Source organism: Phyllostomus discolor, chromosome 6 (assembly GCF_004126475.2).
Source record: "Phyllostomus discolor isolate MPI-MPIP mPhyDis1 chromosome 6, mPhyDis1.pri.v3, whole genome shotgun sequence".
NCBI lineage: Eukaryota > Metazoa > Chordata > Mammalia > Chiroptera > Phyllostomidae > Phyllostomus > Phyllostomus discolor.
This window is the reverse complement of record NC_040908.2, coordinates 134,924,064-134,951,532: the sequence shown is the minus strand read 5'-3', so window position 1 is coordinate 134,951,532 and position 27,469 is coordinate 134,924,064. Positions and strand designations below refer to the sequence as shown.

At 36.8% G+C, this 27,469-nt stretch overlaps 2 protein-coding genes and 1 non-coding gene across 3 annotated transcripts in view; all 3 read left to right on the top strand.

Moving 5' to 3' along the window:
* Window positions 1-21,466, top strand: part of PIK3C2A (phosphatidylinositol-4-phosphate 3-kinase catalytic subunit type 2 alpha) — an 82,380-nt gene extending 60,914 nt beyond the window's left edge. Inside the window, exons 19-33 of the mRNA XM_028517696.2 lie at window positions 214-394; window positions 1,513-1,617; window positions 3,064-3,156; window positions 3,484-3,613; window positions 6,080-6,216; window positions 8,730-8,899; window positions 9,459-9,615; window positions 10,269-10,378; window positions 12,635-12,842; window positions 14,295-14,419; window positions 15,445-15,562; window positions 15,649-15,721; window positions 16,298-16,401; window positions 16,489-16,614; window positions 18,374-21,466. Of these exons, the coding sequence (XP_028373497.1) occupies window positions 214-394; window positions 1,513-1,617; window positions 3,064-3,156; window positions 3,484-3,613; window positions 6,080-6,216; window positions 8,730-8,899; window positions 9,459-9,615; window positions 10,269-10,378; window positions 12,635-12,842; window positions 14,295-14,419; window positions 15,445-15,562; window positions 15,649-15,721; window positions 16,298-16,401; window positions 16,489-16,614; window positions 18,374-18,556 (2,020 nt within the window). The 3' untranslated portion in view covers window positions 18,557-21,466. The remainder of the gene's footprint in view (window positions 1-213; window positions 395-1,512; window positions 1,618-3,063; window positions 3,157-3,483; window positions 3,614-6,079; window positions 6,217-8,729; window positions 8,900-9,458; window positions 9,616-10,268; window positions 10,379-12,634; window positions 12,843-14,294; window positions 14,420-15,444; window positions 15,563-15,648; window positions 15,722-16,297; window positions 16,402-16,488; window positions 16,615-18,373) is intronic.
* A 2,461-nt stretch (window positions 21,467-23,927) lies between these two features.
* Window positions 23,928-27,188, top strand: RPS13 (ribosomal protein S13). Its single transcript, XM_028515483.2, has 6 exons — window positions 23,928-24,069; window positions 24,220-24,268; window positions 24,451-24,529; window positions 25,551-25,720; window positions 26,366-26,466; window positions 27,115-27,188. The coding sequence occupies exons 1-6, from the start codon at window positions 24,047-24,049 to the stop codon at window positions 27,146-27,148; spliced, it is 456 nt and encodes a 151-aa protein (XP_028371284.1). The 5' UTR covers window positions 23,928-24,046; the 3' UTR covers window positions 27,149-27,188.
* Window positions 26,834-26,924, top strand: LOC114501064. The gene has a single exon (XR_003684838.1). It is a non-coding gene; the product is annotated as a small nucleolar RNA SNORD14 (small nucleolar RNA).
* Window positions 27,189-27,469: the final 281 nt, after the last annotated feature.

Here is a 27,469-nt window from a genome sequence, read left to right as displayed (position 1 = left end):
GAACTTAAATTTTTATGTCCTTAGAAATAAAACAAAAAATAACAAAACTCTCTATTTGGCATGTTAGAGCTCTGTAATAATGAATGAATTTTTACTTGCCTATATGACTTAAAATAAATTTCTGGAGACCTACAATTAAACTTGTAAAATTGATTTTTGGGAGATGTTCATCCAGTTTTCAGAAGTGGCTGACAGATATTTTTGCTCTGTTAGGCTCCTCAAGGATGCCCTGCATGACGCACAGTTCGGGGCCCGATATGAACATGTTTTGGGGGCTCTCCTGTCAGTAGGAGGAAAAGGGCTCCGAGAAGAACTCTTGAAGCAATCAAAGCTTGTACAGCTTTTAGGAGGAGTAGCAGAAAAAGTCAAGCAAGCTAGTGGGTCAGCCAGACAGGTATGTACCCATAAGAGGGAACATAAACATTTTGACAAAGGATCTTTCCAGTGCTGACAAGTGAAGTTGTTATTCTTTGTCAATAAATAGCCAATAGAATTCTCATTATACCTATGCCGTTTTGGACAGATGAATTTAAAGGTTACTTAAAATCTTTAGGGAAAGATTTCACAACCTAATTCAGAAAATCAGTGCTTTAATTCCCATGTTTATTCATTCTTTTCTGGTTAAAATTGTTATCTTGAGTTTCTTTCATTATTTTGCTTTTTAACTATTGTAACTGTAAAATAATAAAACTATGACTGGATGCCAATGTTTAAAAAAATCTAAATAATGAAGTTTATAGAATAAATCTCTTACAGATTATTGTCTTTCTGTCTTGATCATTTTTTATGATTTTACACATACACTTTTTGTTTTTTGCAAATTGTTTTTTTTTTTTTTTTTACTTTATCTTGGAGAATTCATGTCAGTACATATATAGTTACAATTCGTGTTTCTTAATAGGTACATAATATTACAAGGTAATTGTAGCATAAATTATGAACCATTAATTACTTCTATATAGATTGTTTATATATTTTTCTTTCCTCAAACAGTCCTGCAATGAACTGCAGTGTGTATGTTTTTGCCCCTCATTTCTTAATACGATATTCCTACAGGTGAAACAGTTGAGTTAAGAACTGTGTACATTTTTAGTTGTAGTAGTTTCTATTAGATTGCTCTACCAAAAAATAAATTATATATTTATATATGGACTGGTATACATCCTTCTCCCCACTAATACATTATGAAAGTATCTGTTTCCCACCCTGTAGCCAGCACTGGATATTATCTTAAATTTTTCATCTGATGAAAAGTTATACCTAATTTTTATTCAGTTTGTTTATTTGAATGTGAGTTTTAACAAATGTTAAATATGAACATACATATACTGTTCCCTTCCATGTTTATAGCCTTTGCCTATTCTTACTTTATTTTTATAGTAAAAATTAACTGTCTTTAGCAACATTTGACAATTGGGCATTTTAAAAATCAGGTCCACAGTGTAATTTTGTTGTCTTAAAAATACATATTCATTTCCATTATGTACTTACAGTATCATTCTCTTTTCCTAGGTTGTCCTCCAACGGAGTATGGAACGAGTACAGTCCTTTTTTCTAAGAAATAAATGTCGTCTCCCTCTTAATCCAAGTCTTGTGGCAAAAGAATTAAATATTAAGGTGACACATAAAATACTTAGAAGTTCATATAACATTTCAAAATAATGTGCAGGAAGAAAGGAAATGGTCAGGCATGCTTAAAGCAAATGAGGATCAAACCCACCTAAGTTGCTTATAAGTATTTGTAGATGTCTGTGGTATAAGGCCCATATTTATGTTACTACATTGTTACTAATCACCATTCCTGAAAGAAAAAAGTGTAAAATTACTTACTACCTCAAATTAAACTATACTTTACTGCAGTATAAATAGTTACATGAGAGGCATGTGTTCTTAATTCTGATGGTAAAACTACCCACTCACAGGTAGACACTTTTCCCTTCCTTGGGAGTAGTCAGGTAAACTCTTCCTGGGTTTATAGCATGCTTTTTTCTTTCTTTTTTAAAAATATTTTATTTATTTTTAGAGAGAGGGGAAGGGAGGGAGGAAGAGAAGGAGAGAAACATCAATGTGTGGTTGCCTCTTACATGCCCCCACCCTCCCATTGGGGACCAGGCTGGCGACCCAGGCATGTGCCCCAAGTGGTAATCAAACCAATGACCCTTTGGTTTGCAGGCCAGCACTCAGTCCACTGAGCCACACCAGTCAGGGCTTATAGCACTTTTTTGAGCAATCAAAACATAGTGAGTGATCAACATCATTGTGTAATTTTATTTTGAACTGGACTAAATAATAGTGATACAAATAGGGATTTTTCTCTACCATGAGTTCAGCAAAAGCAACCAATTAATTCATCCATTTGAGTTTGTGGTTTTGAAAGGCCAGGGTATAGCTATTCATAATGGAGTTTCAGATTTGTTTTTTTTTTTAAGTTGACATAGCTACTCTTGAAATGAGCCATGGAGGCCCGACTTGTATGCATATGTCATTGGGGGACTGAGTGATTACATTGTCTTCTTTGGTTTGTTGTTTACCTTTAAGTTAGTTTCACAGTCTTAAATTAGTTTTTTAACCAGTTTCACTTAAAAGAAGATTGTAATCGTTAATTATATCTTTGCTAATGTAATTGTTAAATTTAGTGTTGCTATTTGATTGCATGACTAATTACTAATTATAATAGTACTATAAATCAGAGAAGTAGAGATCTCATCCCAGATTACACTGATTTAGAGGAAAGATAAGAGTATACAAAATTTTTGTCCTCTGTTGAAGAATTATGATACTTAAATCTCAAACTTTTAGTAGTTTTTGTCTCAAGTTTTTAAGCTTTTACTTCGCTGCTCAGAATAATAAATGATATTTTACTCATATACTATGTTTAAGTTTCAGAAAGTATGTTTATATACCTTTTATGTGCCAGATAATCTAAAAAACAGCTTTCCTGTGTTATTCCATTTGCCATAGTTTAGAGAAGCAAGTGAAAGGAGGAATGCTTAGGACAAAAAAAAATTAAACCCATTTTATTGCAGTGTTTTCTTTCTAATACTTAATGTGTTGTATTTGTAGTCATGTTCCTTCTTCAGTTCTAACGCTGTGCCCCTAAAGGTCACAATGGTGAATGCGGATCCAATGGGAGAAGAAATTAATGTCATGTTTAAGGTGAGCAAAATAAGGTTACTTTGTTCTTAAATGGTAGTTTAAAAATTCTTTTTTCAAATTTCTTTTCCAAAATTGCAAAAGTAATTTTGTTTGGTATTTAATTAAACTGAATAATTATGGGAAGTATTATCACTGGCATACACTGCTCCCAAACAGATTTGGGAGTGAATGTAACTCTGGGCTAGACCCGCTGCTGTGCTGGCTGAGCACATCCTGACTCCAGGCAGAGCCTCCCACACAGACTGCTCCCCTTCCCCCCTTTATGGCGTGTGATCCATGCAGCGTTTGGGAAGGGTACAAGTTTCATTTTGTTTTCTTGATTTCAAGGTTGGCGAAGATCTTCGGCAAGATATGTTAGCTTTACAGATGATAAAGATAATGGACAAAATCTGGCTTAAAGAAGGACTGGATCTGAGGATGGTGATTTTCAAATGTCTCTCAACTGGCAGAGATAGAGGTAACCTTGTTAGCTGTGTCTTGGTGTCTTATTTTTATTTGTATTTTTTTCATGAACTTAGCTCAGAGTATGACTGCCATAAGGATCCTGATGCTGACACACTGTGATCTCAGTTATTTTGTCTTTTAACTTAGTGTTACTTTACCGATTCATTTGCTCATGATTAAATAACTCAGTGAGTAGCCCTGATAGTGCTTTGCAGTAACCAGAGGTGTCCATTATTGACCTAACAAAGACTTTATGGTCTTTGGCTTTTGACTTACAACTAAGGCCATTTCTAAGTTAAACCAATTTAAAATTTCATTACAGCAAAATGAAATAATGGTTATAAAGCTTTTTTCCAGTAAGAACAAACTTTATCTTATTATTTATGGAATATTTTTTTTCATTTCCACATGTTAAGTGTGAATAATAACAGTACTATACTCATAGAAACACTGTGATAATTAAATGAGATAATAAATATAAAACACCCTAGTGTCTGATACATATTAGCCACTCAGTAAATCACAACCAATTATTGTTACTCAGCACATGTTTGTTGTGTACCTACATCTGCAAAATGCTAATAGCATATAGTGCTTATATTTTAGAGAGAAGCAATTGAAGACATATGTAAATAATTAGAAAATGCTTTATTAAGCTGAAAGTTCTAAGAAGACAACAGCAGTGCTGTGGGTTTTAAAGGACAGAAAGATCACCTACAGTTAGTGAAGATGAGAAATGCTTTCTAGATTATAATCATAGACAGTAGGAAGTCACCCAAAAGATTATCTTATCTAATCATCCTTCTAATATTTGCCATTCAATTTATGCTTAAATGCTTATAGTGAAGGAAATTCAGTGTATTCCAAGGTAGTCCCTCATGTTCTGGCTTCTCATGGCTGTAGAATTCTTTCTTGTATCCAGGTGAATGGGAGCTTACTTCTGGTTTCTTCTAACCATCAGTTCCAGTTCTCTTCATAGACTATCAGAGTTAAGTCAAATCCTTCTTCATGATGACCTGTTGTGATCCTGAGTAATTTGTGCATATGCATGTTTGATTATGAAATTAGAAATTTATATATATGTTAACAATTTGATTAAATGTAATCATAGAATCAGGATGCAGGTACTCATTGCAAAAGGATGTCACCTTGAACTATAAATCAGATGATGCAACCAGAACAACAAAAAAGATCCAGATGAGTTCATTCTGCCACGTGTGACCAGATAACTAGGATAACAACCTAGCCCTGTGCACTTTCTTTTGGGATGGCCTGGAGGCCTTGGCTTGCTTGGTTTCTTCCAGTTCTTTGTCCAAAGCAGGTCTTTGTATCCCTATCTTATTTTGATGCCAGTTCATTTCCTTGATTTTTAAAAAATATAAAGCTAATTTTTAAATTATATAAATAATATATGTACACTGTAAAATGTCTGTGTAGCATGTAATTGAAAAATAAAACTTAGTTTCCTCTTACACCTCCATCTTTAATCCTATGCATCCTGCTCCCAAAATATAATCACTTACATAGCCTTCTAGGAATATTTTGTGTATATCCCAATATACATCATAGTCTTTTTAAAATTTATTTATTTTCTTTAGATAGAGGGAAGGGAGGGAGAAAGAGAGGGAAACATCGATGTGCAAGAGATACATCGATCAGTTGTGCCCCCATCTGGGGACCTGGCCCACAGTCCAGGCATGTGTCCTGACTGGGAACCAATCTGGTGACCTTTTGATTCGTAGGTAGATGCTCAAACCACTGAACCCACCAGCCAGGACATAATAGTCTTTTTTTAAAACACAAAGTGTACAGCTCTCCATCTGGATTTTGTCTTTAAAAACAGATTTTTTAGAACTTTCTACATAAACACATAGAAATCTACGCCATTTTATTACACTGTGTAGATGTCCCATAATTTATTTGTTTGATATTTGTTTTAAGGGAACTATAAATAGAGCAAAAAAAATTATTTGTTCAGCCAGACATATATATTTCAGTAGGAAGAAAAAACACGCGACTTAAGCATATGACAAGGACAATCTTAACATGTTCTTCCCTTTGAAAGGGCTTAATTTACTCTGAAACACTCTTATCTTCAACAAATACATGACTAGAGAAAGTATTCGTGAAAGCGTTGTGAGAAAATACTATGTGACAGCATGTACCCTGTAAGTAGTTTTATTAAGGAGATCATATTGTTTACTTTGTAGTTAAAACTGTTATTTGAGGGATGGATAGCACATGGATGTACAGATTATAGAGTCTCAAATAGTTAAATTAACTTTTACATTGTGGATCTTCCAAAAATAAAAAACAATTTTGGTTGCTCACATTTTCTAGCATGAGCTGCCAGCGTTGATTTTTTAAAAAATGATAATTGCTAGCTGGTGTCTTATGTCAAAGCTTGAAAACTGCACATTTTTTTAAAGGCTTATTTTTGGAAGACATTTTCACATAGCTTAATATTTTGTTGTTAAAGGCATGGTGGAGCTAGTTCCCGCTTCAGATACCCTCAGGAAAATCCAAGTGGAATATGGTGTGACCGGGTCCTTTAAAGATAAACCACTTGCAGAGTGGCTGAGGAAGTACAATCCTTCTGAGGAGGAATATGAAAAGGTGACTAGCATGTGTCCTTATTCTAAATAACTTGGTTAAAAATATATTACATAGATCTTTAGTGCTTTTATTTTCCAGCTCTGTTTCAGCTATTTAGTCTTAAGTTGTGAAAGCAGTATCTTTCTCCAAGTAAAGGAAAGAATGTAAAAACAGAATACATCTAATGGCAGGAATCTAAGTGAAACCAGTGTCAAATTACAAAAAAAACTTTCCAAACATGTATTTAGAGACCAGCAAAACCGGTATTTTTATAACCCAGAATGTTATATTTCACAAAGGTCTTGGAAAAAGTTAAGGAAATAAGTATAGTGGCTATGTCATGTGGTAGTTAAGAGCAAAGACTATGGGCCAGACTTTCTGGGCTTGAATTCAGATCCAAAGTCACTCACCAGCTGTACAACCTCGGGCAAATTATTTAACTTCTTTGTGCTTCAGTGACGTCTGTTATAAAATGTTATAGTATTATATTTTTATGGTATTACAGTATATATTATGGCTGTAAAAAGTACTGTAGGTTATAGTGAGAAGTAAATGAATTAATATATTTATGTCTTTCTATAATTAATTGTATACAATACAGTAATTAACATGTAATGTCAATATTATAATCAATATATTGATATTACATGTTAATGGCAGGAATATATAATTATATATCACAATCAATATATGCATTAATATATTAATTATATATTAACATATAATAATGTGTGAGAGAGAAGGAATTAATATATAATATAGTAAATTTTATAATTGATAGCTGTTGTTATTATTGGAGACATCACTTTTTTGTTTTAGAATACTTTTGTATTACACAAGAAGAAAGGGAAATCTCTAGGACATAAGACCTGCAATGATCTGAAATTGGCCTAAGGGAGACTCAAGAATACTTTCAATGGTGGTCTAAGAGATCCCAGTTTCAATGTCATTTGCCTGCCTAGTTTATGTCAAATCATTAATGTATCACATTGCATATGGGTATGTGCAAATGCTACCTATTGACCTAAGAAAGTAAAGTAGAGGAATTTCATTGGTCTTTTAAAATGTTTAAAAACACTTCCTTTTCTTACTATGTGGTTTGGAGAAAGCAATGCAGAAGAAGCCAATATTTGTTTATAGTAGTGCTGGCTTTTTTGTGATTCCAGGTAAGCTGCTTGACACAAAATGATGGTGAAGAAACACACATAGCCTTTCATGCACTTGGCTTTTTTATGTGGGGAATACGATACAGAGGAGTCACATTGCCTCGGTTTGAGTCTTGGCTCTGCCTCTTAACAATTATGTGATCCTGGGCAAATAACGTCTCTGTGTTTCAGCTTCATATGTAAAATGACAATAATAGTACCTACATCATTGGTTTGGTATGAGATTTTAAATGAGTTAATATATATATATATATATATATATATATACAAAAAATATATATATATATGTGTATCCATCCATCCAGACACACAACATATGCATACACATTCCTATACCGTGAGTGTGTGAGGGGGAGAGAAACAGAGAGTAGTGCAGTACCTGAGTTTTGATAAGTGCTGTGTAAACACTTTTTAAGATGTATTTTAAAATTATTTATTTTCCCTTTTTTTGAGAGAAAGAAAGAGAGAGAGAGAAGGAGAGAAGTGTCAGTTATTTGTTTCATTCATTTATGCATTCATTGGTTGATTGTTATATGTGCCCTGACTGGGGATCAAACCCACAACCTTGGCTTGTGGGGATGACGATCTAACCAACTGAGCTACTTGGCCAGGGCCAAACATTTGGTATGTCATCACTGTCAGTAACAATTTCTGGGAGCTTATGGAATAAAATGAGCCATATGGAATAGATAGAACCATAAGACTGCTTCATTCAGAAGTGTAGTATCTTGAGAATAAACTAAATGCACATGTTTTAGATTAAAATTTTCATCGTATGCATCTTGCTGTGTCCTCCTGTATATTATGTTAGTAACTTAATCCCAGAACAGGCAGGACTAATGTCTCCAGCCTTGAGACATTTAACAGATAACACATAAGGAGTTATGAAATTGGCAACACAATACGTTAATTTTATTATTGGATGTTTCAAGATACAAGCTGATTTTCTTTACACATGCCCTCCCTACAAGTCAAAAAACTAAAACAATAATATTCTTTTATTCAGATTTGTCTTTGTCTCACTGTAACCGCTTGTGGTAACAGCAGAGCCTGTGAGGAGCAGAGCTCCACAAACATGATGCTTAAAGATGCTCAAAGGCAGCACACCCCCCACACAGGGCTTGGTGGCATCTCTGCTTATTAAAGGACAAAGCTGGAGAGAAGGGGCAATATAACCACCTTTAGAAGGTTATTTTTGTTTTTGAATTGTGAAAGGGCTGGCTTGTTACCATAATCCAACTTATCAGCTGTTTAGAAAATGGATTACAATAGTGATTTCAAAGAGTGATGAACTATGTTAATCTTTGTAATCTTGCTTCCTTTAGAAATAATTTTTTTCCCCCAAATAATTTTATATCTTTATTGCAGGCTTCTGAGAATTTTATCTACTCTTGTGCTGGATGTTGTGTGGCTACCTATGTTTTAGGCATCTGTGATCGACACAATGATAACATAATGCTTCGAAGCACAGGACACATGTTTCACATCGACTTTGGGAAGTTCTTGGGCCATGCACAGATGTTTGGTAGCTTCAAGAGGTACTGATGTTGTTGAAGAAAAGAGAGGCACTTCCAATTTCACAAATTAATTTCCCAAGCCTCCTCCTTTTCCTTGCTGTTCTTTGCCTGGTAGCTCCTTTTAGGAATAAATGGGGATGAAAAAAGCCCTAAGAGATGACCTTACCACAAGAATAAGTGTGTGTGTGTGTAACCTCTGCTGAGGTGAATTAGGGGTATTTTGTCTAGTTAGTGGTATCTGACTGCAGATGTTCCCATTTGTATTATGTCAACAAGTACAAAGTTTTTCTCTCTGTGTGTTTGTAACTGTAACTACGTTTGGTCTCTGTTTGAGAGTGTGGATTTATAAATATGACCTTGGGAAAAAATTCATGTATAAGTTCTATCTAAATGATGAGATTTTGCAATTACTTCCGTGAAAATGTGAATTTTTAAGAATTAATGCAAATTCAAAACTGTCTGATACTCAGTTTTCCAATTGGAAATTGCTGTAGTTTAGTTCAGTAACCATGTGATAACAATTGCACTATTTGAATATCTTCCATAAATAATGCTTTGTATGTACTTTTCTTTTAAATAGGGATCGGGCTCCTTTCGTGCTGACCTCTGACATGGCGTATGTCATCAACGGGGGTGAAAAGCCCACCATTCGTTTCCAGTTATTTGTGGACCTGTGCTGTCAGGCCTACAACCTGATCAGGAAGCAGACCAACCTCTTTCTTAACCTCCTTTCACTGGTAACGCTGTTCTTTACAAGCATTTAATTAATTTTATATTAATGCTTCTGTGTTTCAATAATGAAAAAAGGATATTTTGTAATTTTGGAATAAGATTTACTATATTCTCAAATGTCAGATGTATTGTTACCAGCATCATTCTTAGAAAACATAAAAAAATCGGTCAGGAGGCTGGTTACCCTGTGGGGAGGAGTGATAGTAACTGGAAAGGACCCTGGGTCACCTGGGATGCTGGCAGATGTATTGTGTCTTAACCTACGTGTGTTCAGATTGTGTACATTCAGTAAGCTGTATACTGAAGGTTTCTGTATTTTCTGGAAGTACATAAAATAAAAAGTAAAAACAAACCAAAAAAAACACACTATGATTATTGTGACTGAAATTAGTATTTTTTAAAAAAAGAGTACTAGTCAAAAATAAGTGGATTTTATAGTTTATATTCCATAAACTGACTTTGTAACTTCTAACAGTTGCCTTCATTTGCCTCAGCTTTTTTCATTTATAGAGAATCACTTAGGTTTCTAAAGCACAGATTCCCCCAAAACTGTGATTATTTTTATTTTAGTTCTGATTACCTGGACAGCTTTTAGGGAAGGGTGGAGAACAGATCTTTTTAAAAAATTAACTCATAAACTTTTTTTCTCTTTCTATAGATGATTCCCTCAGGGCTACCAGAACTTACAAGCATTCAAGATTTGAAATATGTTAGAGATGCACTTCAACCCCAAACTACAGATGCAGAAGCTACAATTTTCTTTACTAGGTAAGGCATGCTGAAATATATTAGAGAAGGCACATACAGTTTAGCTTTGATTTGTTTTCTTTCATGTAAACAAATGCCATATATCAAAATTCTTATTTATAAGAAAAAAATTGATTCAGAATATTAGCAAAGAGTAGGTTGTCAAAAGTTTATTTGCTGAATAAATATAAAGGATTTGCAACATTAAAAAGAAAATAAATTTAGCCCTGTCTGGTGTGGCTCGGTGGATTCAGTGCCAGCCTGCAAACCAGAGGGTTGCTGGTTCAATTCCCAGTCAGGGTACATTCCTGCATTGTGGCCCAGGTCCCCAGTAGGGGGTGTGTGAGAGGCAACCATACATTGATGTTTCTCTCCCTCTCTGTCTCTCTTCTTTCCTCTCTCTCTAAAAATAAATAAAGTCTGTAAAAAGAAAAATAAAAAAAATATATTTATTCTCTCTCTCATGATCTCCTTTTATTTAGTATATGGTTTCAATTAAAAAGGCCTATGTATGAACTATTTTTGTGAAGTATATATTCTATAGTGCTAAGTACAAGGTTTTTTTCCTAATCTATTTTTGAGGGTTCTGCTATAAAAATTTTCATGGATACGTATGTGATTAAAACAGCAAACTGCAGCACTGCTCTAGTAAGTTGTTATGATATGATGTAGTACTTGAAACACAACAATTGCATTTGAATTTGTCATTGCGGTAAAGGCAAATATGTTCTAAATGTCTGGTGACCAGATTGGTCAGTGACTAGTGGTACCACCTTATTACAGTGCCATAGCAGGGAGGGTTATGTGAGCTCATGCTTTTTCTCTCCTTTTTGTCTTGCCTTCTTTTCTCCCTGGGGAAGAAGTAGGAACCACTGGGCTGGATTTCCCTAGGCTCGAGAGCCTGGGCTGAATTGCATTGAAGGAAGCTGACTATTATATAGCCTTTCAAACTAATCCTGATAATTTAGGTATTGGGTTTTGTTTTGCTTTTTTTAAGAGATTTGTTGGCTCCTCTGGGTAAGGCTGTAAAGCAGGTATATATTAAGTCTGCTTGATCTGCCATAACAAAATACCACAGATGAAGTGGTTTAAACAACAGAAGTTTATTTTCTCATAGTGCTGGAGGCTGGGAAATCCAAGTCAAAGTGCCAGCCAGTTTGCTTCCTGGTGAGGGAAGGAAGCAGGCTACTGCCTTCTCACTGATGTTTTCTCATGAAAGAGGGAGATGGAACAAGAAATCATGAGCTTTCTAGTCTCTCTCTCTTAAAAAAAATTTATTTATTTATTTTTAGAGGGAGGAGAAGGGAGTGGGGGAGAGGTGCGAGAAACATCAGTGTGTGGTTGCCTTTCACATGGCCCCCACTGGGCACCTGGCCTGCAACCCAGGCATGTGCCCTGACTGGGAATTGAATCAGCAGCCCTTTGGTTCACAGCCCACACTCAATCCAGGGAGCCATGCTAGCCAGGGCTCCTGTCTCTTCTTTTAAGGACACTAATCCTATTGGATCAGGGCTCTACTTTTAACCTTAATTGCTGAGTCCATAAAGGCCCTGCCTATTGGGGCTTTAGCACATGAATTTTGGGAGACACAAACATTTGGTCCATAGCAAGGCAAGCATCTTTGTGTGAGGTTTCTCATTCTCTTTCTGAATCTCCTTTCATTTTCTGGATTTGTTTATCCTGTTTCTGAAACTTCTCATTTCTTTTGCTTGCTGAAAATGTTTTATCCAGGCCTGCCTTCCGGATTGATTCTCACCAAATTCCCTGTTCTGTCAAAACTTATTTTTCAACTGAGGGAAGTTATAATTATCTGAAGGACTTTGATACCAGGTTCTACTATTTTACTATTTGATAAGAGAGATTTTTAAAAATTTTAATTACTCTGGATGGCTTCCTTCTATACCTGTTTAGTTGTTTCTGCCCCCATTTATTACAAGGCAGTACAATAATGAAATCATCTTTTTGCCATTATACCAGTCATCTTCTATCCCTAAAAGCTTTTAGTTAGTATTGGACTCCAGAAGGCTTAAGAAATCAGAGCATTATTTTTTTGAGATAGCAGAATGGGATGGAATGGAGAATCTTGTGCTAAAATAGTTTGCTGGGGTTGAATGTATTTTAATGGGTTTTTGGTCTACAGAAAAAAGGGAATCCTTTGGTGAGAATCTGCTTAATATTTTAAAGGTAATAAAAGTATTTTCATTTTTATTATGTTAAAAGAATCAAACATGTTCTCATGGACATTTACTGTTAACACATTTTCTCGTTATTTTGTAGGTTGATCGAATCAAGTTTGGGAAGCATTGCCACAAAGTTTAACTTCTTCATTCACAACCTTGCTCAGCTGCGTTTTTCTGGTCTTCCTTCCAATGATGAGCCCATCCTTTCATTTTCACCGAAAACATACTCCTTTAAGCAAGATGGCCGAATCAAGGAAGTCTCTGTTTTCACTTATCATAAGAAATACAACCCGGATAAACATTACGTAAGTTTGGTTTGATTTTGGAGACACACCTGCAATGCTGTTGCCTTTTCCTGCTTCCTTCACTGACTCTGCTGCAGTTCCACACACTCGTTCTTGTCACTCCTCTTTCCTCCAGGGGTGGTCCAAAAATAAGTAAATGTACTTGGAGCATCCCTAATTGTGTTTTGGTATTTATTTTTTGGTAGATTTGCTCCAAAACCATGAGGGACTAATGATATTCTTCTTTTCAGACACAAGACTAAAAGGGTAGTGCTTTTTCTTCCTTATCTTCAGTTCGTTCTTAATTTCAAAGGTAAAGCTTGCTCATTGTAACAAATTCAACCAGTAGAGAAGCAGATAAAGTGACAGTCTAAGTTTTTTTTTGTTTTTTTTAAAGATTTTATTATTTTTAGAGAGTGGGGAACGGAAGGAGAAAGAGAGGGAGAGAAACATCAATGTGTGGTTGTGTCTCACATGCCCCCTCCTGGGGACCTGGCCCATAACGCAGGCATGTGTTCTGACTGGGAATCAACCGGTGACCCTTTGCTTCTCAGCCCAGCACTCAATCCACTGAGCCATACCAGCCAGGGCAAAAGTCTAAATTCTTAATCTCTCTAGGGATGATGAAGTATTGTAACACACACACACACACACACACACACAGACATCTAAAGTTTGTTCTTTAAAAACAGGGTCTTCAGTGTACTCCCTGCCCCCTGGTAGTACATCATGATCATCATTTTTGCTGTTCCTTTTCAGTCTTGGGCTAATATTTTTGTTGAATAATACTTTGTGGTACCGTGAGTCTTTAAATTTTTGACAAATTGATAAATTTTAGAAGGAGACTTTACTATTATTTTCAAATATTTTCACCTATTTTAATAATACATTTTTGTATGTTTACTGATCATTTTATCCTAACACCATTTTATGGAGCAATCTATCTTCCCCCAATGATTGATTATGCCACCTTTACATACACTTAAGTTTATCCACATCTCTGAATTTATCCCTTCTGTATAGATATCTGACTCTGCTCTGCATCAGTATTTTGCTCTTTAAAGTACTTTGACTTTATAATAGTTTAAATATCAAGGAAGTTTTCTCTCCTGCCACAGCTGCCATAAATTTTGCCTCTTTTCTTATTTATTCTCTTAAATGAACTTACTGATTAATATTTTCATTGGAAATGTACTACATTTATAAATTTGGGAAGTATGTTATTTTATTTAGTCCTGGAACTAAAATGACTTTCACTTGCCAGTTCTTGTTTTTATATTGTACAGTGGTTAAGATCACTCTTAGAATGTAGTTAGACATGCTATAAATATGAGTTTTATATTTGCTCTTTCCTGTTGGTGACTATATTACCAAGTTAAAAGCACTCAGATTACATATAATAGTCGAGCTGTAAATTTTCTGCCAGGATAGGTCTTATTATGAATCTAACATGTGTGGGTGTGATTTCTTCAGATTTACGTAGTCCGAATTTTGAGGGAAGGACAGCTTGAGCCATCATTTGTGTTCCGGACATTTGACGAGTTTCAGGAACTTCACAACAAGCTCAGTATTGTTTTTCCACTTTGGAAGTTACCAGGGTATGTTCCTATTCATACTCATTAATACTTTTTTATAGGAAATCATTTTTATTATTAAGTTTTGGTCAAAAGTTTTGTCTTAACACTTAGTAAGATACTGTGGACCATATGTGACTTACTTTCCTTTGTAACATAAGGGCCTAATACAGTACTAGACTTAGACAAGAAACTGTAAGTTTGCTGAATAAATTAATGAACAAGTGATCAAAACCTTAAATTTTGGGATTTCATAGCTTCCTGATTTTAGTTGAAGCTTTAAATTTGTTGTCTCTACCACAGTAAGCAACACAAGATAAAATTTGGAATCTTGGTTTTTAAAATGCAGATTTTTAATCACTGCAGAAATAATGTATTATGATTACATTATTTTTGAGCTCCTCTCAAAAATAAAAAGCTGAGGCATTGAGATTGTTAATCAGAAACTCAGTGCTTAGTTTTGTATCTGATACCCATTGAAAAGCCTCAGTTTCAGTGTAGTTGATGACCAGTAGATTTCTTACATCAGGTTGCTCGTATTCTGCTCAAACTAGATATGAACAGTAAAGAGGCAGTAGAGTGGGTATCAGAGGTTATTTTGATGTGCATTCTCATTTTCCCACTGCCACCAAAATAAGCAGAGCTACGATTATCTTGATTTGGGCCCTATGTCATTTGCAGATCATACTGGTATCTATAATAGCTATGGCTGTTTAATGATTATTTTGGAGGATAAGACTTGCACATAAGATCTGTGAATGATTAATCTTGAGAAGAGATAAGTAGAAAATAAGTAAAAATTATAGCAAATTAGCAAAACTATGTACCTTTTTTAACCAGGTTTCATAAAAAGATAGTAGATACTGGAACTATTTCATCTCTACTACCTAGAAGAAAAATCACAAAGTTTACTTTGTAGTGCATTAAGACTCTAGTTTGTATTTAAGATAATAAAAAAATGTGTTTCTAAGTAAATATTGTACTCGATTCTATAAATACTTCCAGATGAAATAATTTAAATCCTACTTGTTCTTGTTTTTCTTTTGTAGCTTTCCTAATAGGATGGTTCTAGGAAGAACACACATAAAAGATGTAGCAGCCAAAAGAAAAATTGAGTTAAATAGTTATTTACAGAGTTTGATGAGTGCTTCAACGGATGTAGCAGAGGTGACTGTCCTCTTCGAAAAATAACATACTTTTTTTTGTGCTATATAATAGTTAAACTAATGGATCTTTTTCCTCTTCTATCTTAGTGTGATCTTGTTTGTACTTTTTTTCACCCTTTACTTCGTGATGAGAAAGCTGAAGGAATAGCTAGATCTGCAGGTGAGATTTTTTTCCTCTTTATTGATAGTTCATGGCTTCTGCATGGCCTACAAGTCCGGAGCTTCTCAGTGGATGTTGTAGGGTTACAGCGGGGTTACTGGCTGTGGTTCAGTGAGATGAGAGGAGGTGTTCTTTCTAAGCTGCTCTATTTCTAGATAAACATAATTTTCCTGATAGAATGTGATTACTAAAGAAGTATATATCCAGTGGCCAACCAGGTTCTTTACCCTTTTTTAAAAATTTGTATTTTCTAGAGAGGGGAAGGAAAAGAGAAAGAAAGGGAGAGGAACATCACTGTGTAGTTGTCTCTCCCATGCCCCTTACTGGGGACCTGGCCTGCAACCCAGGCATGTGCCCTAGACCAGGAATCAAACAGGTGACCTTTTGATACACAGGCTGGCACTCAACCACTGAGCCACACCAGCCAGGGCTCTTTACCCTTTTTTACTGTGCATGTGATGGTCCTGGAGTTAAAGCAAATTGCTGCTGCTGCTGCTGCTGCTGTTGTTTGTTGTAGCTTGAATCGCTGCAAACAAGATAAAATGAAGATGAACATATTTATATTTTTACATGCAGGTCCCTTCAGTCCTACTCCAGGCCAAATAGGAGGATCGGTGAAACTCTCTGTCTCTTATCGAAATGGTACTCTTTTCATCATGGTGATGCACATCAAAGATCTTGTGAGTGGCTACAGATAATGGCGATTGCAGAGAAAACCCATGCCTCGGTAGGGAGCATCACCGTTAAGGGACTGTTTTTCTTTGTAGGTTACTGAAGATGGGGCTGACCCAAATCCATATGTCAAAACATACCTACTTCCAGATCCCCACAAAACATCCAAACGTAAAACCAAAGTTTCACGAAAAACTAGGAACCCAACATTCAATGAAATGGTAAGTTAAAAATCATCTCTAAAAATTTCCTAGATTTGTTTTGAGATTTTAAATTTCAAACACTTGAAATCAAAAATTTTTAGATATCAGTTTTATTGGTAAAACAAATCAATAGCAGTCCAATGCTATTTAACAAAGTGACGTAGAATTGAACCTGCAATCACAGACCTTAGGTTTTAAAAAGATCTTAGGGGCCATTATTCAACTACCCTTCCAGTACTTGAAGCCCTTCTACATTTTCAAAAAGGGGATATTCAATCTGTGCTGAAATCCCTCCAGGCCATCTGGTTTGTTTTGGGCAGCTGCAACTCTTAGATTACTTTTTACACTGAGCTGAAACCTTCGCTCCCTATAGTTTGCACTGGTGGGTCTCGGTTGTACTTCTTGGAACCACACAGAACTTCTTGGAACCTATGTAGCGGCCTTTCACATAATTGAACTTTAAATGTCCCTTCAGTTCATTCTTTTAAGATATCTTCAGTACTGCCTGGCAAGGTGACTTGGTTTGAGTGTTGTCCTGCACACCAAAAGGATTGCAGGTTCAGTCCCTGCGTGCATATAGGAGGCAACCAATCAATGTTTTTCTCTCTCAGATCAATAAATATATCCTCAGGAAAAGATTAAAAAAAATCTACAGTACTTTTACCATCACTTAATAAGATGTAGTTTCAAAATCACTTTCCTTCTAGTTCATTTTAGTCTGTCAGCAGCCCTCTTGAAATAAAGGGCTCCAAATGGAAGGCAGCACACAGGGCATCAGCTGAGCAGTGGGTGGCAGGACCGTGACTTTGACCCGCTGGTCACAGGCAACTTACAAACCTGCTCATCTGCGGAAATCACTGATTCTTCGTCAACCACTTCTTTAGGATAAACACTTTATTCTTTCACATTAACATTACATTCAAACAAAAATGTTTGGATAGAGATTTGAAAGCAGAGTCCTGAATTTTCATCAAGGTTATAAATTTATTAAAACCATAAAATATCCTTTCAGTCATTAAAAGCATAAAAAATGTTTGGCGAAGACCAATTTGTATCATTCTCAAAAAGCAGTATTGGCTTTTTCCTAGTTAGTGTTGTGCTTTCAGGAAAATGAAATGTCAGTTTTTTAGTTCTTACAGTGAGAAGGGCTACATAAGGGAGATGTTTTTCAGAAATTATGGTGAGGTGTTATTGAAAAAAAGAATTTCTAAGTGTTGAATGTAGTATTTGAAAGAGAGTAGCTTTCAACATTCCAGATTTGCCATAAATTACATTTGTAGTTGGTGAGTTTGCATTGGATTATAGGTAATCAGAGTATCACTTTATGGTAGATAAAATCCAACAGAAAAAAGGTAACACGAAAATTTTAATGTCATTTTTTATCAAATAATTTTAATTATGTTTTCTCAACTTGCTTCCTTCTATTCCCTTTTTCCTAGCTGTTAGATCATCTTACTGCATGCTGCCTTGTAATTCCTTTTCCCTTCCCCACACCTCCATTTCAGAAAAACCATGTTTTTGGTTTTATGCCATAGTAACTTTCTACTTTGTGCATTCCCGTGTCAGACAGTCAGAGGACTGATGATACAGTCCAGGACCCCTGAAGTACCAAGTGTGCATCCAAAGCATGAGACAGATTCCACCGGAGGATGTGTCTAACCAATGTTATTAACTGTTGTCACTCTGTAAACAGTAACCACTTATGTGTTACTACTTAGAATAATCCAAGAAACCAAATAATGTGTACCTTTCTGTTTTCTTTTTGTCTTTGCTGTAGCTTGTGTACAGTGGATATAACAAAGAAACCCTAAGACAGAGAGAACTTCAACTAAGTGTACTCAGTGCAGAATCTCTCCGGGAGAATTTTTTCTTGGGTGGAATAACCCTGCCTCTGAAAGATTTCAACTTGAGCAAAGAGACGGTTAAGTGGTATCAACTGACTGCAGCAACCTATTTGTAAGCTAGTGAATTTCTGAGCTTTGGAAGCAAAAAAAGGTTATAAACATGTGCGCGCACGCGCACACACACACACACACACACACACGGGAACTCTTTATACTGTTTTTATACTTGGACAGAATTTATTAAGTAAAATGTACGTGCTGGATTCAGCATCCATGTTGGACCAACTGTCACGTAATTAACTTTTATGAATTTGTTGAAGTCATTGCTGTTTTAAAGTCATTATATAGAATGCTGTAAACCCTAAACTTAATATATAGTAAGTCTGAAAAAGACTTAGCTGGTGAACAGTTTAACCCTCTTGAGTAATTCAGAGAACTAGCTGCAGTTTGGTCTGTTTTTCACTCTTTCTTACACAGACACCGCGTGTTTGTTGTGCTGGTTTGCACCTTCTGCAGCCTTCACCACGGTTGTGTCTGCAGACACCAAAGGACAGGGCAGGTGCGGGGTGTCACCGTCAATGCGGCTGCTATGCACAGGGCCAAGAAGTAAAGCACAGATTATAGATAGTTATGTTAAGAACTACTAAGTAGTTTATAGAAATAGGGAGAAATAATACTGCTTTTTATTTTTCATGTCTTTAAAGCCTTTTTCAGAATTAAGTGCCAATTACTGAAGTTGTAAATAATGGTGCCTTGACTTCACATGCTTCCCTGGCACTTCATTCTGATTGTTCTTCCTGACTCAATCAATAGTAAATAGTTTTCACTCACTTTCAACTTACTCAAGACAAGATATTATGTACATTTACTAGTGTTTTTCACACAGAAAGAATCATTTTCTCTACTTCTGACATGTGACTTATTTAAAGTCAGCCATTTATGTTTTTGTTACCTGGTAACTAAGATTCATCAGTGTAGCAATACACTAAATTTTATCATTCCATTATAATTCTACCTTTATTCCCAGGAGCATGAGTTGAAGTTTGGTAGTTTCACTTCCATGTGTCTGTACTCCACTCCCTCATTAAACAAGTGAAAATTGTTTACCCGTGTCCCCATTCCTGGTTGGTAGAAGTGTAGTGGGAGGGCCAACTCTTCACAACAGGCCCAGGACACGATTCTAGGGTCCAGACTGAATTTTTATATAGGCTTTATGGCAAAGTTGGTCTTGTAATCTGTCTTACATTTGTAAACATACATTCAAAAGTTATTTTCCTTAATATAATGTGACTCTGAATCATAAGGGACATTGAAATTATTTACAGTAACCATTAAGAATTAAGAGTAAGATTCATTTTTATTTGTTGTTCAAGTTCACATAGTTTCATGTTTAGTTTGGGCAGATATGTGTATATATATTCTCATGGCTAAAATAGAAATTCACTTTTTAAATGATAATAGATTGTAACAATCTAGGTGCTGTGAGATAACTGACAAAATATGCAATGCAAATACCAAGAGAGAAAGGGCCGTTTGCAGCTCAGTGGTCCAGGACAGAACTTTTGTGAACTGTACGAATGTTTCATGCACAAGGTGATGCCTGCAGAGCAGAAATCGACAGTTGAGGATGTATTAGTGAGACAGGCTAATAAAAAAAAAAGAGAAAAACTTGAAATTTTTGGTGCCTAACACTAATGGTCCATTTGTAAGAAACCCCATATGATATATGAATGTCTTTTCTTTTTATGTTAAAATGTGTTGTCTATTTAATACATTAATTAAAATACAGGTCAATCACCACCATTTATTTTCTTTTTTCACATACTGTTAACATTTTCTTCAAGTGTGTAAGTAGCTTTGCAAATGTAAAAGTACTAAATACTTTCACTTGAGTTTTTGAGACCTAATTCCATTCCACGAGTTGTCACTTAGCCACTGTCACAGTGCTGTCAGTAATGTAGACGGCCTGTCTGCAGTCTTACTGCAGTGTCTGTTAGCACAGATAATAGAGCTAGAAAATGTGGTGTCACTTCAGTTACAAGAAAGCTGGGTTCTTATCTAAAAGTGTATATTATGATTAATATTTTATAGTTAACCAGAGTTCAGAACAAATGGTAATGTTTTCTCTTAATTTAACTAATTCTGTGCCTTTTTTGGTCATTAAAACACCACACATTAACACTTTACATATATTTCAATATAAGTTATTTCTTTGTGAGATGCTAATCTTCAGCCCTTACCAAAAAAAAGTGGGGGGTGGGGACAGAAACACTTCTTTTTGCACTACTACTATCGATAAATTTTAAATCGGTTGGTTTTCAAATCATTTTTTTAAAGCCTGCATTCAAGTAAATCTAACTAAAGTTTAAACAAACTGGCCAAGACACTAATTTTTATGAATAATCATGTTTTATATCTGTTTTTATTGAATAAAAATAGTTATGCTGTATGTAAGTCCTGCACCAGAATTCTTTCCTCTTGGAGTATTTTGGGATTTGAAAATAATGGTTTGCTCCAAAAAATCTATTGTTTTCTCTACTGAGGAACCCAATGTAGAACTTGCACTGACATTTTTATTACTGCCTTTTTAAGAATCAGTAGGTATCTAAATGTTAAGGCATGTATGATCTTTGATCAAAGTATTCTTTTATCTTTTCAAATTGAAGTTGTATAAGTTTCAATATCTTGCCTTAAATTGGTCAACCGTTCTTTTCTAGGATTCAAATGTTGTGGCATTTAAAAAAGAAAACATTCAATTTTGATACTTAGACTTCAGCTCAATAAGGAGTAAAGCCACACTTTAATTCATAGGTGGACTTACATGCTGTTTACTAGCAGTGCAAATATGAACGTGGCATTTAGTCTGATCTATAAGAACCAAATACTTTAATTATATTAAGGTAGCAAGTAAAGATGTATAATATTTTTATTAATTCCTTGAATATATTCAGTGGATTGGATGTGACTTCATAATTGTACTATGATTGTATTAAAATATTTCTGGAATAAAAGAACTCTGCTATCATTTCTTTCCTCATCAACATATTAATGTTTTTGGTTCCAAACTTTGAGCTGTTGCTATTCTTTGCATTTCATTCAGGAGTTTATTAGGTTCAAATAATCCAGAATTTTAGAACTGACCTGTTGGTTGCCCCTAATGATGTCCAAATACAGTGTGCTTGATTTCTAAGTTCTCTGAACAAGGTCTGGACTGCCTCTCTCCTAGAGCCCTATCACCACTTCATAGAACTGAAATGCTTCTGTGAGTGTAGTCCCTGGCCTTTGGTAGTTTATTTAAATATTAAATAGTGTAGTTAACAGCCATGTATAGGCATGTATGCACAACAGGGAAATGTACATTCTTCTAATACCAAACCATAACATGTAAAAGGGCTTAGACACCATGAAGAGCAATAAATTAAACAATTAGAGACAATTTCTTGGGAGTAATGAACTCAGTTTCTGCAGAAAAGAAAACCGACTTTATTTCACCTGTACTCTTTTGAAATGCTGTAGCATGGAAATTTTAGACATACAAAATCAGACAACAGTGTAATGAACTCCATGAATGAATCCATCATACACCTACAACAGTTATTACCTTAGGTCTAATCTTATTTGATCTATAGAAACCAGGACGTGTGTAGGTACAGATACAAGGGTGAACCCCCTCAAAAGGCTGGGATTTATTTATAAAAAATTGTGTATTCTTACATGTTTAAACTTCAGTCATCTTCAAGATACTACTCTCCATTTAATGCAGTTGCACCTATTAAGACATTTTCCCCCAAGTTTTTCAACTCACTGATTTTGACGCCTTTTAGTGCTTCTGTCACTTTTCCCCCTCTTCCTGATTGGCAAAACATTTTTCTCTTTGAGGACTTTTTTCATCTGGGGAAACAAAAGTCCCTTGGGGTGAGATCTGGTGAAGAGAGGGTGGGGCATGGGATGGGGGTCATGCCAGTTTTGGTCAGAAACTGCTGAACATGTGCTCTGGTAAATCACCCATCATGAAATGGGCAAACTTGTTAAAAGAGTTAAAAAAAAAAATCACTGAAGCTGATTGCAGCCTCTCATGGTAACGCCAGCTGGTACACTGATAGAGATTCCTAGAACACTGTACCACAAGGACCCGGCCCTCCAGAAGATAATTCTGTTTTTTGGGGGGTCCTTTAAAGCTCAAAAGAAAGCCAACCCAATTTACAAATGGACAAATGATTAAATAGACATTTCTCCAAAATGGTCAATTACATGCAAAGATGCTTATCATCATTAGTAATTAGGGTAGGGAAATACAAATCAAAATGAAAGTAATTCACACCCCTAGGATGGCTAGAATAAAAAGTGTGGGGAAGTAGAGAGTTTGGCACCTTCATTAACTGCTGGTGGGAATGTAAAAGTGCAGTTGTCTGTGGAAAACAGTCTGGCAGTTCTCAAAAAGGTAAACCAAAGTTTCTCTATGACCCAGCAATGCATGTACTGTGTACGTGTATGTATAATCTCAAGAAGAACTGAAAACAGGTACTCAAAATACTTGTACACACGTTTATAGCATTATTCATAATGGCCGAAAGGTATAAAGAACAAACCGAATGTCCATCAACCGATACACAGATCAAATGAGATACATCCATACAATGTAATATTCATGTGATTTTACTAAAAGACAATTGTACACTTTAAAATGGTTAAAATAGCAAGTTTTATGTGAGTTTTAACTCAAAAATTTAAAAGCCTACACAATCTTTAAAAACCGTTTGTTCACAGTCTCCAATTGTGTTAACAGTGACAATATCTTAGGTGGTAGAATGATAACGTTATCCCTTTGTCTTTAAAAAGTCAGAAGGTCCTCACCTGGCCTCGGTTGGAGCACCCTCCGTTATTCCAAAAGGTTGCAGGTTCATCTCCGCCAAGCACCTACATAGGTTGCAGGTCCCGTGGGGCCACAGAAGGCAACCAATAGATGTTTGGTTTTGTTTTTTTTTTTTTTCTCTTTGAAATCAACGAATATATCTTCGAATGGGAAGAAAAGAAAGGAAATGGTAGCGGTGGTGGAGGAAGCGGGGTGGGTGACCATTATCATCATGAATTACTTCCAATCTGGCACTTAATCACCATAGTGTGTACCTGAGAATTTATTAACAGCCGGGGATAGCCTTTGAAATATCGAGTGTTAAGATTAAGACGGCCTTGGGTGTTCAAATGAAGGATTGTTCGCCGCTGAACTACAGGCACCCAAATTCCCTAGGGCTGCTGTCTCTGCTCCACGCCCAGTCCCAGTCCTAGACTTAAACCTGCGCGACCTCGGCGCCGGCACCACTTTTAGAAGCGCAGACCCAGCTGGAGGCGGACTAATTTCCCGCTCCGTCAGCGAACCACTCAAAACCGGTGCACGCTGGGATGTGTAGTGCGAAGGACCGAAGACCGCGGCCGCTTTGAAATGCATTTCGACATACGTAGTTACTCGGACGCCGAGGGCCACGCAGCGTAGCTCCGCCTTTCACAGGCGAGGAAGCAGGGACGTGTGAGGTCACTTCCTGCGTGCTGGGTGGCTTCCTGCGGCGTTCCAGTTCACGCTCTCTTTTTGCTGTCTGTTCTCCGCCATCATGGGTCGCATGCACGCTCCCGGGTGAGCGCGGGTTTCCCGGCGGGACGGAGGGCTCGGCCGCGGGCGTGGGGGGAAGGGAGCGAGTTGGCGCAGCGGGTGGTGGAGGGGGTGATGTTCTAGAGTGCTGTAGCACAGAGCGCCCCTTCATCCCAAGACTGCTTCTCTTCCCAGGAAGGGCCTGTCCCAGTCGGCTCTGCCCTACCGCCGCAGCGTCCCCACCGTGAGTAGCATGCGGTGACCTGGGAGGGAAGGGGAAGCCGACCGTCGCTCCGGGGAAGTGGTGTCGGGAATGGGGGCCATGTGTGCATCATGAGGAGCGCGAATTCGAGGGCGGAGGGGTTGCTGTGCCTCGCCGCCCTCCCAGGTTTGTTGTCTTAAGGTCGCTTTCTTTTGTACAAACAGTGGCTGAAATTGACGTCTGACGACGTGAAGGAGCAGATCTACAAACTGGCCAAGAAGGGCTTGACACCCTCACAAATCGGTGAGTGTTTTTGTCTAATGTAGTCCCTTCCGCCTGCCTTCGTGTAACTTGCTGAAAAGCCAGGGTAAGGGGGGAAGTTGGGGGTTGGTAAATGTGCCTTGGAAACCTTTTACTCTCTGCTGGCTTTATTGTGGATGACCCAGAGCTAATCTTCATTTTATGGAACTTTGGTTTTCTGAAGACGGTACAATTATTAAAGCGTTGTCTAAAATTTAACAGGTATTTATTTTTCTCTAGATATTCTCCTAAGTGCATGGTTTTAAACACTTTACATAAACTCACCTCATTTAATCCTGACAGCAGTACTTCAGGTAAATGTTAGAAGTTTTCCCCATCTTACAGTTGAGGAAACTGAGGCACAGTGTGCTTATATAACTAGCCCCAAATCACAAAGCAATTAGGTGAAAGGGTTAAAATAGGCTACCCAAGAATGCTTGTCACTTTCCCACAGTTGCATGTGATTTGAACTTCCTCTGTGTGTGACTTTGCAAGTGGCTTCATTCGGCAGATGTTTGCCTGCTATGTGGTTGGGAACCCTGAGATGTGGAAAAAAAGAGGCCAAGTATTTGCCCTCCTGCAACTTGTATGGTGGAGGCATCACACAGTAGGAAGTGGGTAGCAGGCTGTCAAGTAGTCAGATGGTGCTCTTTTGAGGTGTTGAAAAAATAAAGATATATTAAGTTTTTAGAATAGCTGGTGTTCCTACTAAATGTTAGCTGGTTTTAAGGGAACAAATACACATAGTTGAAATCTTAGGAATAGTTTTGATGCCCTGTAAGTGGTCCTCCAACATTCGCAGTTTCCAGTAGAAGGGCTCTCCTTAGTGTTGGGTAAACCTTCCTTGGATGTCTGAGTGAGCTTTGCGTGAGTGAGTTCTCACGTTGGTTTCTGTGATGTATAAAAGCAGGCCCATTTCACAGATGGGAAACTTGAAAAGTGACCTGATCTTGGAACCTTGACGGCACATGCTCCAGTTTGCATGTTTGGTTTGGGAATTGATCATATATTATTCCCTTTACAGGTGTGATCCTGAGAGACTCACATGGCGTTGCACAAGTACGTTTTGTGACAGGCAATAAAATCTTGAGAATTCTTAAGTCCAAAGGACTTGCTCCTGATCTGCCTGAAGATCTGTACCATTTAATTAAGAAAGCTGTTGCTGTTCGAAAGCATCTTGAGAGGAACAGAAAGGTAAGAGAACCATTAGAACTGCTTGTACTAACTTATTTCAATAAAATGTACTGCATCAGATTTGAATTATATAAGGCGGTTAAGGGTACAGACTAGTCATGCAAAAGTTGCTTTAAAGTTAAAATTCTGGTCCTGGCTGGGTGGCTTCGTTGGTTGCAGCGTCCATCGTTTCGTACGCCAAAGGGTCTTGGGCTCTCTCCCAGGCTGGGATGCACGAGGGAAACAGCTGATTGGTGTTTCTGTCTCACATCAGTGTGTTTCTCCCCCCCACCCCACTCCCACTCTCCCTCCCTCTCTCAAATCAGTGAGCATACCTCCAATGAAGATTTTTTTTTTAAAAAGTTCTACCGGGAGAGGTTGGGGAGAAGAGCTTTTGGTTCCCCTATTTACAGTATAGCCAGTTTTGAAAATGTTGAGGTGTTTATTTGCTGAGTTTTACAAATCATTCCTTCTCAGTCTTGTGGAAGCAAACCTGAAATTTCCTTAAGGGCTTACATAGCCACATGGACCTGAGCTTGTGATTCTATTACAGGGCATTGGTTAACTGTTTTCATTAAAGTGCATGGTGTCTATACATTCCTTCGTTGTAAAAATGTTTAGTTGTTTTGAGTGGTTTTCTTGAATTCTGTCCATTTTTATTTTTAGGATAAGGATGCTAAATTTCGTCTGATTCTGATTGAGAGCCGTATTCACCGGTTGGCTCGATACTATAAGACCAAACGAGTCCTCCCTCCCAATTGGAAATAGTAAGTATTGACCTTATTTGTTAACAAGAACAAGAGTTAGCCAGATAGTAAATACAGGAAAAGGACTGAGTAATATTTCAGGTCATGGCTGTATGGTCAACTAATTATGCTTTGAACTCTGACATTATAACAGGAATACAGCCATAGATGATACGTAAACAAATGAGTGTGGCTGTTTTCCATTGAAACTTTATTTGCAAAGACCAGCAAAGGGCCATAATTTGCAAACCCCTGAGTTGGAACATGAACTAAGCCTGTTGAATGCCTTTTTGGATAGTGGATAAAATTTTACTTGATACCACTGCTCCCAGATGGTTTTGTTTTTGTTTTTTGTTTTTGTTTTTGTCTTTATTTTTGCACCAGTTGCTCACTATGATGATTAATTTCCAAACATTCGCAGTTTCCACTAGAAAGGAGTTTCCTTATGTTGGCCAGTTCTTCCTTGGATGTCTGAGTGAGCATCATTCATTCGTTGTGCTTGAGCAACAGTGAACCCATTCAGGAACTCAGCAGTTCAGTTTGGTGCATTTTATATATTTGGGGTTATTTTAGCTGTTTGGAAATAACTCCATTAGCTGGGAGATAATATAAATGAATATGGAGGACCTGTATTAATCCAGTCTTCTCCCCCTCCCCCTTTCTTTTCAGCGAATCATCCACAGCCTCTGCCCTGGTTGCATAAAATGTCTGTACTCAAGCAATAAAATGATTGTTTAACTAGACGCATGTTTTGTATTTCTTTCCCTTAAAAAAAAAACAACTGTATCAGTGATTTCTATGTGTCGCTCTTTTTTTGCCATGGAAGTGTTTTAGCAGAATTAAAATTGTGTAATTCAGCAGCATTAAGTAGGATCCAGTATTGAGTCTGGTTTATAAATTGCATTTAGTCAAGAAGGTCAAAACTTCGTCAGGGCTCAAAAAGAACAGGGAAATAGTGACTTAATTGTTTGGATGTCAGGGCAAAAATGTTTCTCGTATTTTTAATGCATTCAGTGTTAAATAC

Coding starts and splice junctions, on each gene's coding strand:
- RPS13 (XM_028515483.2), top strand. CDS start 24,047: ATGGGTCGCATGCACGCTCCCGG. Junction 24,530..25,550: donor CTTGACACCCTCACAAATCG/GTGAGTGTTTTT, acceptor TTCCCTTTACAG/GTGTGATCCTGAGAGACTCA. Junction 26,467..27,114: donor CTCCCTCCCAATTGGAAATA/GTAAGTATTGAC, acceptor CTTTCTTTTCAG/CGAATCATCCACAGCCTCTG.